We start from the raw sequence: 13,337 nt of genomic DNA on the forward strand, positions 1-13,337 counted from the left end.
CAGCGCTTAACTCCTTCCCCTCATGTTAATGGCTTTGCCCTCCACCCTCATGCATCCTGAGGGCAGGGTAGGAAAGAGGGGAGGAGAGGGAGGAGAAGACGGGTTTAAGCTTCCAGAGCTGGCAGATAACAGAGGATATCAAGAGAGGCGATGTTTTTGGTTGTTTTTCCTAGTTTCACTTTATTCAGCACTGGGGTCAAAAGCGGTAGTCCTGCTGACCCCAGCAGGTTCTGCTCTCACAAAGCATCTTTAGATTTTAACTCAATGCACAAAAGCCTCACTACTTCTCCCTCAGTTCCGAGTTACTACGAACCTCACATTTCTGTCACTGCACTGTCATTTGGCCCCAAATAGAAAATTAGCTAATTAGCTTTTGCTCTCAATTGGGGAAAAAGTGGCTTGCACCAGCCAGAAGAGATTCCGGTAGATAGCCTGTACTTGTTTGCTTTGGGAAGTGATTTGCCTGCATTACATCATAAGCAAGAAGATTTTCATACAGGACTAGCCTAGAGCAATAATAATCCACTCAAGTGTCATGAGCTGAGGTGAGGCCAAGTTCTAGAGACAAGAAAAAACAGCTCCACCAGACAACTTCCTTTCCAGGCCAATCCCAACCGTCAGTTATGCCAACGCAGGTCCCCAAATGGAGCTGGAGACTCAGTGGAGAGCTCAGCACAAACTTCTCTAAATCATCACAGGGCTTGATTTTTTTGAGCTGCTCCTTAAATTCCCTACTCACCTATCCCCACCATCTTTAAAAATTAAATCAACTTATATTAACATGCTTATATTTTAACTTTGGAGGTTTGAAATTGAACTAATTCAACCAACTAGGACACTCTGTGTTTAAAAACAAAGAATAGAATTCAGAGGGGAAAAAAAACCTCTCCAGACCTCATGATCTAAGTGTTTTCGTGCTTGTTCTATCACTAACATACTCTCTCTGGAACTCTCTTCATTTTCCAGATGTGAATAAAAAGGTGAGAATGTGAAGAAGGTAAGTGACCCTCGTCAAGTCACATAGCTAGTGAGTTGCAGAGATAACGCTAGACCACAAGACTGTACTTCAGTCTAGTGCTTTTGTTTTGTTCTCAAACACAACAGAGCCTTCCTATAGTCCGTAGACTTGTGTTGTAAATTACTCTATAAACTAGCTGTTAGCATATCAGAACAGGAGCCTGAATTTCTTTCATTGGCTAAAAAAAATGTTATCAGTTTCCTGAAAGTTTCAGGTTTTGTGGCTTTTTAAAAACCATCTCTTTAGTTGGGTTAGTTAGTAAATAAAAAGCAACAGGTAATTTTTTTTTTTTGGCCAGGCCTTACTTCCTTGATGATGTGGTCATTGTAACTGTTTTCACGATCTAAGAACCACCCCCGATCGTTCTCTCTTCCAGTTCTGCATCAGGCATGTTGCTTACACTGATGACATCCCAGTTTTCTGAGATTATAATAACTATGCAAAAAAGCTTCTTTCTCAATTGTTGCCCTTTGCTCTTTGCATAAGAATCAGCTCTGGGTAATTCCCTCTTGGTCCAGTTGTTATGACTGGGTTCTTTCACTGCTGGGGCCTGGGTTCAATCCCTGGTCAGGTAACTAAGGGGAACTAAGATCCTGCAAGCCAAGCGGCACGGCCAAAAAAAAAAAAAAAAAGAATCAACTTTTGTATCACACACATTCGACTTCTGAAACCTTATCAGATCTTCTGTTTGGAATTCCAGAAAGCAGTGTAAGAAAAACTGGAGAAATCCCCAACTTTCTAGTTAGAAGACTGGACTGGGTGGGTGTGGCATGCTATGGATTTGATTTCTTGATTGTCTGCTGTGTTTACAATGAGGATAGTTGTGAGGTATGGCAGAAACAGCTGCTGAGTCAGAAAGCAGAAAACGTGGATTTCAAGTGTCCTACACTACAAATTAGCTGACTGAACACAGACACAAATCATAGGTTGTAAGTTACATAAACAACAGAACTTAGAATTGGAATGGACTTTAAGGACCATGGTCCAATAGCCTTGTTTTACATATGAATCAACTGAGGTTCAGAGAAATTCAATAATTGTCCAATATATATATGTATTTTCTATATATATATAATTGTTCAATATATATACATATATATACATATATATGTATGTGTGTGTATATATATATATATATATATATTTTTTTTTTTTTGGCTGCACCGCACAGCTTGTGGGATTTTAGTTCCCCAACCAGGGATCGAACCAGGGCCCTCAACAGTGAGAACGTGGACTCCTAACCCCTTTATATTTTATACATATAAAAATATGTATATAACTGGATTTCTGGTCAAAATGACTCAGTAAGTCCACACTTTGACAAACCTCTTCTGCTCAAATAGTAATAAAGACAAAAATCAAAATAAAGAAAAGATATGAGGGGCCTCAAAAAAATACTACATATTCCATGAAACAGAAACAGAAGAGTAACATGAAGCAGTGAGAGGGGCTGATGCTCCTGGCCAGGAAGCGGGCAGACACGGGTGGGCCTCTAACTTCTGAAATTTAATGGGGATTAAATATGTTCCAAATGAGATAGGAAATTAATGATTTACTAGTTGAAACCAGGGATTTCAAAGGATGAAAAAAACTGCTGTACAGCCACTTCCAGGAGACATGTAGGCCTTGGCAGGCCAGGGAACACGGGGCAATGGCCTCAGGAATCAGCAAGATTTTTTGTCAGCAAGACTCCTGATGTAAAATAGCAACTACTGATAAAAATACATGTTCTATATACACTACAGAAAGACAATGCTTATGCCTAGGAATGGCTTGGTGATACAGGAGACCCCCAAATATCATTATGAGACATGGTTTGGGGCTAGGTATTCAGACTGCAGCCACTGCAGAACCATTAAACAGAGGTTAAGGACAGAAAGATTGTAAAAAGGAGAAAAAGAAGACATAAATAAACAACTTCTTTGGTAAACAAGTATGCTGAAGACATTTCAAACAAAAAGAAATCTAACGCTAAAAGAGAAAAACAAACAATAAAATCAACAATGAGAATATGAATTCATCCCTGAAAAAATTAATTTTATGTTACAGAATGGCAAAACTCTAAAATAAATGTTTAGAATGGCCAAAGAGATAAACTGAAGATGAACTTTCATTTTAAAAGAACAACAAAAGATAAAACAAAAAGAAATAAAACAGGTAAATATGAAAAAGAACCAATTAGAAGTACTGGAAATTATTTTTAAGTAGTCATGAAGTTTTTAAAAAGTAGTAATAAAATTAAACAAACAAACAAACAAAAAAACCCTCACCAGATTGGATAAACTCTAGACTAGACAAAAACAGTAAGGAAATTAGAAAGAAGCATTGAGAGACAAAGGTTGAAAAATATATAGAAAAGCTGTGAAGAGCCCTGAAGGATCAATTTACAGGTGAACAGATTGAAAGGATCCAACATACATCTAACAGGGGTTCCAGAAGAGGAGAATGGAAAAATGGCAGAGAAATATGTTTAAAGAAAGAAAAACTGAGAAGTTTCCAGATCTGGAAAAAACCATGAGTTTTCAGGTCTACCTTCTCGTACTAAACAAAGACAATCCCACACTTACATTTCAGAATATCAAGGATAAAGAAAAAGATTTAAAGCTACTAGAGCCTACAAATCAGTACAAGAAAAAAGGCAGGCAAACCAATACAAAAATGGGTAAAAGACTAGAAGAGGCACTTCACAAAAGAAGTTATGTAATGGTCATTTGAAAATGCTTAATTTCATTAACCATAAAGAAATGCGAATTAAAACCACAATGAGATAACTCAACACACTATAAAAGTAGCTAAAATGAAAAAGATGGATAATACCAACTATTGGTAGAATGTCAGCCATATGGCACTTTCACATAACCATTTTTGGGAGTATAGATTGGTTTAACTTCCTCAGAAAATTGTTTAGCAGTAACTACCAAAACTGAACATATGCAGACCCTATGGCCACAACTAGAGAAAGCCTGCGTGCAGCAACAAAGACCCAACAAGCCAAAAATAAATAAATAAGTAAATTTTTAAGAAGTGGGCAAATTATTTGAACAGGAACTTTGTTAGTGAAGATATATGAATGGTGATGATCCTCTAAAAGACTTAGAAAGGAGAATCTGAGAAGATGACAGTGATGGCATGATTTTTTTTAACGTTTCCCATCACCTCCCATCACCTAAAAAGAGAGCAACAAAGGTTAAAAAACAAAAACCCATAGACTGTATCTGCAACACAAGTTGATGAAGCATCCCTAAGAATTTCCCAAACTGAGACGGTGGAAGACAAACCACCAATTGCTACAAGGCCCATACCAATAAGCACCATCTTACTGGGAAGAAGCAGAGGGAAGCAGCAGAGTAGCTGCTGGAATGAGGGAACTCCCAAGTCACTATAGGTACTCACTGGAAGTTTAGAGGGCTAACTGCTGTTGTGTAAGGAATTACTACCTTAAGCTCTGAGAGGACTTGAGCAGAGGGGCCCTATGAACTCTCAAAACTCACCAGCTGAAGCTCCCTTCTGGAACATAACTTTGAGAAATATCTCCCAGGAATAAAAATCCATATTAAACATGATAGAGACAAAAAGGGTACAGGAAAGAGAAGGCCCAGATGAAAATGGGGGCAGGAACAGAATCAGATCTCTGAAAGGGCAAGGAAGAGCACTTCTGACCGACTCCACCCTCCCCATCCCGATACCCCAACCAAGGTTCGGGAAAATAACTTAGTACTAGATATGTAGGAAAATCTCACAGATCAGTTCTGAGCCATTTAATACCACCTCCCTAAGTACCCAGTAAACAGAACACTAAGGCTGCAACTCCTTCCCTACAATTTTGTTTAAACCTGCTGGTTAATTCTACTAATTCAGTAGAGGAATATTCCTGCTTGGTTTTTGTTTTGGCTCATTGGGATCTCATCTCAATTATTTCCCAGTTCCCTAGTGGCCTGTGTTTTAGTCATGTCCTGGTCTTCTGACGAGTCATTGTCCCAAGGACCCCACCTCTCTCTCTCTCTATCATAGATATGGTTCACAAGTACATATTTACATATTTTACATCAAAATTGGATTTTCTTCCAGAATGAGAATATTTATTGAAAAAGTTTCCAAAAGCACCCACATTGTTAACGTTTGGTCAAGAGACAATCAGAACCCCAAGGTTGGTAGAATGAACTCTAATGAAAACTGCTGAGAGAATCAAAAAATCCCAACTTAATCTTTCATATTAGCTATTTCATAAATAATGTAAAATAAATATTCTAATGAAACATTCTTATTATACTAGGAGTATTATTCAATTTGGAAGGCTATCATTCTAATGAACAATTATTTGTTCTCCCAGTAACACAAACAAAAGTGTGAACATAAACTGCTTGGGTCTAAATAATGGTTTAAAATCTGGGAATATAGTACATGGAAGATGTTGAACTGAGACTGGTTTTAGAAGTAATAAATTTAAGAATCCTTCTATCATAAAATGTATTATTCCAGTAATGATAAAATAGTTAAAGTTTTAGAAGTTAACTTCCTCTCAGGTTGCAAGGTATGAAGCTCAAACTACAAATCTTTTAACTAGAAGAATATAACATCTTTTTTCTTGCTGTGGAATTTTCTCAAAAATACTGTCTCTCTCCCTTTCTCTCTCTCTCCTCTCTCTCTCTCTCTCTCTCTCACACACACACACACACACACACACACACACCAATTAAAAAAATAGCTTAACAGATTGATGTGAAGGTGCTTAAGGGTAGACTGAGCTGATAGGTGAGTGGAAGAAAATGCTTGAGTGAGAGAAAATGAATAGTTAGGAGAGAATTCAGTGACCTGTGATTCTATGAGAATTAAGTGATTGGGTAAGTTAAGGAGAAGAGCTAGATACAGGCAAATTACACTGTAATGCAAATATTTATTTTCAGCTTACATTTGGCAGAACACAGTCCAAATTCCAAGGATCATTAATGAATTATATGGAATACTACCTTAGAGAAATATATTCCAGAAATTGACACTTATAGATTCTGGTTTGGTTGTATGTAGCTCCCAAATGTTTAAGGGCATGCATCAATTCTGAAGTTTATAAAAGGAAAGCACTCAAAGCTATCATAAAAGTTGATTTTGCCTAAAAAAAACGAAGCTCCTTTTGAGATCAAGATTATATACAAAAAGAGTTTCAAGTACATGATTATGTGTTGGAGAGAAAAAACTTCAAAATGATAAAATGACTATAAAAAACCGTAAGTACAGTGCACTGCACACATCAAGTTGTAAACTAGACAGAAAAATGGCTAATGTCCACAGGCTATTTACTAACTGACCAAAGTCTCAGAACCGACAGCGATTAAATTTTGGCTTGACTGAATAATTTGGTCACCTATCATGAATGAACTCTTGTTGGCCAAAGATTATTACTCAACATTCAACTTTTTATACATCCTACCCTAGAAAAGACCTTTTGCTTTTATCATGAGATTCTTCAGTTTCAGGCATTTCCTAAGTGAGAATAATAGCACCAGAGTAATGTCACAACCTCTGTAACATTAGGGAAAATGGACCACACTTATCCTCTATCCTGAACTATTTTACATACCAAGGACTACAATGATAACCATATAGTCCTATTTAACAATAAATTAAACAATTCCTATAAAACTTTAATAGTCTATGAAAAGTTTATGAATCAAATTAATGTTCCAGACATCAAGTAAATTTATTTTAAGGTCTTTTAAGATAATCCCCTTGAAAGAAAAACTAGGTTCATTCCACTTTAACATGCCCATAGACTTAGTCTAGTGTTTGTACATAAAAAGTACACAATAGGTATTGATGAACTGATGGTGTTAATTTAAGACAAGTGATCAGGATCAAGAAGTTTTGAAAAACAAATATAGCAATTAAAAGAAATCAATTATTCAAGAATGATACGCACAGTATAAGTCCATTTATAGAAAATTTTAAATTCCCACAACAATACTACAAGTTTTCAGAGTCAAGCATGCAATGGAGTGGTAAATACTGAGCTTCATGTTGGTGGCTACCTCTAAGAAGGGAGTGAGGGCAAAAGCACCAGGGAGGCATACAAAAGTCCTCAATTCTTCTTATTTGGATCTAAACCGAATGATATAATGTTAATTTTGATAAAACAGTATGATGGGCATGAATGCTCATTATACTGTTCTCTTCTTGTCTGCCTAATTACAAATTTAAAAAAAGAAAAAGATTAATACCAGACCTTTGCAGGAACAATCAGCAGTGTATTGATGTATCAGTAGTATTTATCAGCTAATCATCTATTTTATGAATATCATTCATTTGAAGATCAATGATCTACAGACCAATGATCTATGCATCTTCTTTTATACCTTCAATATATAGTTGTATCACTTTTTATTTAGATTTTTAATAAAACAGATTTCAATTTTTCTCTAATAAGTGAAAATCTGAGGAAACTTCTATTAGAAAAAAATTTCCTTATATTGCCTGATTTAGTCAAAGCTGCTTGAAATGCTAGCCTGTTACCATCAGTTACTGATTGTGTATTAATACGGAGAGCAGAAAAGACCTGGTAGTAAAGTCACAGGAATTCTGTTTATTATTATAGCAAACATTTTCCTGGCATTTGACAGAACTCAGAACCATTTCTTTGAAATGGGTTCATATCTGTGAAACTAAGCCCACCAGTAGGAAGTCTTTCTTTACAGAAATGAACAAAAAGGAAACTAAACCATCAAAAGATATATTTCACATAATAGTAAAATATAAAAATATAAGCAAAAATGACAAAATTTTTTAAAAAATGCTAAGCAATGGATTTAAGAAACTTTGATTCTATTCTTCTGTCTTGTTGCTAATGGTCCTCTTTGTTCTTCCACTGTTACATATGTGAAACAGGAATGATAATAATTAAAGAATGGCTTTGCAAGACTTACTAGGAGGTTAAAAGGAATTATTGAAACAGTGTTCAAATACTTTATAAATACTACTAGCAAAGATATTTATTACATTTTTGTCTTCCTTCAGTGAAGGTGTTCTTTTAAATCAGACTCTGTTTATTAATATCGTTTCGAATTCTCAACTAGAGAGATGTTAGCTTTCTTTCAAAGCGATACTCCCAGTGAATCATAATAGTTCTGATTAAGAAAGATGATACCAGAACTGTGCTACCTGAGGAAAAGAGAAAGAACTGCAGCACAACTGGCAAAGTTCCTAGACTTAGTCCAATCAAGTTATGGATTGTCCAACTGACATAATATTTTGTTACTCCAACTTTCAAGTATCATCCTGAAATCACATTCTATCTTAGTGTGAGTTTTCGTACATAAATATTTAACTTCTGTAAATGTTTGTAGTGCCAGTTATCTTTTTGAATAGATCTTTTTCCTTTAAGAGAGCTGCTCCAGTGAAGAATCATTTCTTACACATCCATGTCCAGACTCAAAAAGAAACGTTTTTCTTTGAAAAGACAGAAATACCCAAGTAATGTTAAAGCTTGCTGTAGCCAGGGACTGCCCACCTATTCCAAGCATGGGGTCACTCCCTGGAGATTTCTGATGAATTAAAAATGTTTTCCAGTTACTCATAGCTCATCAGATGTGTTCACCTTTGGTAGTTCACATTCTTCACTGGTGTGACAACTCTGAAGGATGTCCTTGTAGTGGTTCTTCAGATCTTCATACAAAGAAACAGTTTCTTGGGAGTGAGCCAATGGTAACACCTTTTCATTCAGTAACATCTGCACTTGGAATTCTTCCTTAGGAGTCTTAGCATTTTTACAATGGTAAAGCACAAATATTAGGTTTGAGGCATAGGGTACAATGTGACCACTTCGGAACTTCCGATGCATTTGCTCCTTGTAATTGTAAGCTGTTAGGGGCTCCTTGTCTTTGAAGTAGCCCATGAGAGAAAGCAGTGGAAGAAGGGTCTCTGCATGACCAAACTGAAGGATGACTGGAGAGGAAACTGGTTGAGAACTTAAAAGAGAAGTAGAGAAAAAAATACATATAAACATATTTTTACATACAAAGTAATTTAACATGATAGCTTTTAAACATAATAGCTATACTTAGAATTAGCATACAACTTTATCATCTCTTTGTAATCTTTATAACAACAGTCTACATAACAACAATATGGCTGAAATTCTGTGTGGCAGAGAACTGAACTTTTTTTTTTTTCCTTGCAGTACGCGGGCTTCTCACTGTTGCGGCCTCTCCCGTTGCAGAGCACAGGCTCCGGATGCTCAGGCTCAGCAGCCATGGCTCATGGGCCCAGCCGCTCTGTAGCATGTGGGATCTTCCCAGACCGGGGCACGAACCTGCGTCCCCTGCATCGGCAGGCGGACTCTCAAACACTGTGCCACCAGGGAAGCCCTGAACTTTTTATAATAAAAGTTATGTTCCAAAATTTTAGAACACTGTAGTATTGTAAACCCATCTAAAACAGTGAGCATACACATTATTCTTTAAGTTTAAAGAGAGTGTTGAGTCTTTTCTTGTAGATTAAGGAACTTGAAGTTGATATGTATTTCAAAACTGCATTGCCTGTCTGTGAAGGACTGGCCCTTAATAAATATTGATTACTCCTTGGAGCTCATCTGAATAAATTTCAAATGTTATTTTATCTTTATCTAGGGAATAAGGACAAGCACTATTCAGTAAATTTCTCGGTTAAAACCAAGTCTGAACAGTGAACAGTAATGCATGTTATTCCTCAATGTTTTATAAGACCCAACTTGGGCACAAAATGTGGAAGAGAGCTACAAAAGGGTAGAGACATAACCTATTCTAGCTCATATACTGTGTCTGTGGTTGGGAATGGACTTTATACACTGCCAGAAACACAACAGCTTCCAACACCATGAGCTAGGTCACCTTTATTTTTGTTTTTTCCAAGTTTTCTACGATTTTTTTCTGGTAAAGGCTTCTTTTAAAAGCAGCAGCAAATGACTGTTTAGCCTTCTCTCAACTTTTATAAAAAGAATATGACTATTGTTCTTAAATATAATTCATAAACCTATTCAAACACAGTTAACCATCTGACTTCTTGCCACCACCCCAACACATTAGGTTCACATTTTCTGGGAGGACAGCAGCATTTGCAGCAGTTTTTGAACCTTCCTAATTCCTTACATAAAAACAGATGGAGTTGGGCTTCCCTGGTGGCACAGTGGTTGAGAGTCTGTCTGCCGATGCAGGGGACACAGGTTCGTGCCCCAGTCCGGGAAGATCCCACATGCTGCGGAGCGGCTGGGCCTATGTGCCATGGCCGCTGAGCCTGCGCGTCCAGAGCCTGTGCTCTGCAACGGGAGAGGCCACAACAATGAGAGGCCCGCGTACCGCAAAAAAAAACAAAAAACAAAACACAGATGGAGCAAATGGACAGCAGATCCCAAACCCAAGGGAAACATTCACAACATAACTATGTGGAAAAGTATTCTCCATGAATCATCAATAGCCTCAAGACCTGCATATTATCAGTATCAGTGTAGAAGGAAGCAGAGGGAAGCATGTAAGAGATCTGAAAACTGGAGAATCCCAAACAGCCATCGGATATTCACTGGAAAGTGCTGTGGGCCAATCTGAGATAGCAGCTGAAATTGGGAAGGGTTTAGGTTACTCTAGTGTGTGTGTGTGTGTGTGTGTGTGTGTAGAATATGTATGTACTGATACTATATATTATATATGTATGTATATGTATATATATATAATGACAATAGTAATATAGATTGATTTTTTCTATATGCCATAAACATACAACATATCATAATTATTTTTGCTTTAGGTAATGTTACCTTTTAGAGCAATTAAAAATAGAATAAAAATTATGGTAGACAGAATTCTAAAATGACCTCCAAGAGTTCAGCCCCTTGGTGTATATACCCAGTATAATCCACACCTCTTAAATTGGGAAAGACCTACATATTATCAAGATATCACTTGCATGATTATGTCATATGATACGGCAGAAAATATTTTGTAGATGTAAATAAGTTTCCTAATCATTTGAGTTTGAGTTAATCAAAAGGAAGATTACTCTGGGTGGACCTAGCCTAATCTGGGTAGGTTACTGAAAGGGGATGAAGTTTCTGAGAGATCTTCCTGCTGACCTGAGAGCGGAAATAGCCATGTTGTAAACTACATATGGAGGGACCACATAACGAGAATATGAAATTGGCCTCCAACAGCTAAGAGCAGACCCCCGCTGACGAGCAAAAAAACAGGGACTCAAATGCTTCAACTTCAACTTGGTGAGTGCAAGGGAGGACTACCTCTAGGCCTCTCTTGGGGCTGCAGAAATCTAGCCCTTATGAACTCTCCAAACAACTGCTCCAAAGTTCCACTGAAGGACAGAGGCCACACTAAGGAGAAACTGCTGGGAATGGGGTCAAGACTGAGCAGGAGAGGGACCACAGAGATAAAGAAAAAAGGAAGCCCAGATAAAAGTGGGGGGAGAAGAGCAGAGCCAGGAAGCAAGCTACCATATTCCTGAACAGTACACACACACACACACACACACACACACACACACACACACACACACACACACACACACACACACACACACACACACACACACACCAGAAAAGGGAGCTCTGTAAGGTTAAAAGAGCAACCTGATACAGACTTCTTCTAAATGTTGAGGAAAACTAAATTTACATTATAACAAGCAACAGAAAAATAAATAAGAGAATAAGGAGCAGAAAAACATTCCTACAGAAAATAAACTATACTAGAAAAGTATACTCAAAAAATACAGAGAAACATACTATTTCTCAATTATCCATTATTTTGAGATTAATATTCTCTAAAAGGTGTGAGATTTAAAAACCATTCATCAGCAGGTGACTGTAAGCCTCTTTTCTTAACTGGTATACTTTAATTAGGTCATCTAAAGTACCTAAAACCTTTATTTATTTCCAAGCAGTATCTCCTTAAGTCCAAAGTTCTAAAGCAGTACCATTCAAACCACAGTTATATTTAGTTTGACTGCATAAATATTTTTACATCTTATAATATTTGTCAGTATTTTAAAAGTGGGAGATTTCAAATTCTTAAAAATCCAGATTTGTGGCTCCTCTTAAAAACCTGAAAGATCTGGCAACATGAACTCCTAACAAGGCAATCATCAGCTGAACAGGAATAAATAAGGTTTACCCTCCAGAGATGACATATACCTGTTGCACAGGACATATATCATTTCACGTTGTTTAAGATAGGATGGATTCATTCATTTGTTACTTGCCTCGCCCCTTTATATATTTGACTATAAATAAGCGAAAGCCACTGCCATAATGTAAATATAATGGAATTTAATAGTGATAGAAGTTAAAGAAAAACATGTAATATAAAGATACTGGTTTGTATTTTAAATCTTCTAGCCATGAGGCAGTAAGTGCAAAGCCAGGAACAACCCTCAGCTCAATACTCTACTATTGCTCTTTGTAAGGTTTATTAGGACACATCAGAGTTCAGGAAGGAGAGCAGCAATACCCTCCCTGTCTCACTGAAAGGCTTAACTGTCAGCAACCCTCTCCTCTTTTCCCCACTGGGGAACTCCAATAAACTGGGAAGAATATATAAGGCAATATATAATATAAAATATTCTACTTTTAACATGTAATTAACATAAAAATTATTAATAAAACTATTTTATTCTTTTCTACCAAGTCTTTGAAATGCCGTGTGTACTTTACATTTACAGCAATCTGAATTCAGATCAATCCCATTTTCAGATGCTGAATAACTGCATGTGGCTGGTGGCTATTATGTGGGAAAGTGATAGACAGTGGAGTAAACAGCCTTACCCTACCTACCTGGGTTTCAAAAGTCAATCAAATAAAGAGAAAATAGAAAAAAAGATAAAAAGCAAATAACAAACACACATATGAAACAAAAAAATGTGTGTTGGGGAAGAGAAGAGACCAACAGGGCTATGTACAAATGATGAGTTCAAAGTCCTATTAACTACATCCAAGCTACAGAATAAATTAAATCTAAGCTGTTACCCAAATTTAAGGTTTAAACCTAGGGTTCCTTAGGTTTATATAAAAAGCAATAAATCCCATTTTCTCTTTTGACTGCCTACTTTCAGTCACATATTAAAATCAGCTATTTTTGAGAAGAAAGTCGAGAAAAATTGTGCTTTAAAAATGCTTATTGGGAGTTTTATGGGAAATCAAATAACTTTATATATTAGATTCATATAGGAAGCCAAATCAACAAAAATAAATGACTGTCTTCTGCCATATGATCCACCTAAATTAAAAAAAATATTTTAGAATTCCAAGCAATTCTCAATAGGAAGGAAAAATGCAATTTAAAAAATAAATGCCATG

The 13,337-nt window shown here is 36.6% G+C and overlaps 1 protein-coding gene across 7 annotated transcripts in view; it reads right to left on the minus strand.

Moving 5' to 3' along the window:
- Nucleotides 1-13,337, minus strand: part of MINPP1 (multiple inositol-polyphosphate phosphatase 1) — a 66,013-nt gene that overhangs the window by 12,866 nt on the left and 39,810 nt on the right. For 2 of the 7 annotated variants that reach the window (XM_067710115.1, XM_067710114.1), the window contains one exon: nucleotides 5,893-8,973. The exons of 3 other annotated variants lie outside the window; for them this stretch is intronic. In XM_067710115.1, the coding sequence (XP_067566216.1) occupies nucleotides 8,580-8,973 (394 nt within the window). In that variant the 3' untranslated portion in view covers nucleotides 5,893-8,579. Of the gene's footprint in view, nucleotides 1-5,892; nucleotides 8,974-13,337 lie in introns of those variants that run through there. 2 more of the 7 variants (XM_067710116.1, XM_067710121.1) reach the window with 2 other exon arrangements.

This window comes from Pseudorca crassidens, chromosome 16 (assembly GCF_039906515.1).
Source record: "Pseudorca crassidens isolate mPseCra1 chromosome 16, mPseCra1.hap1, whole genome shotgun sequence".
Taxonomy (NCBI): domain Eukaryota; kingdom Metazoa; phylum Chordata; class Mammalia; order Artiodactyla; family Delphinidae; genus Pseudorca; species Pseudorca crassidens.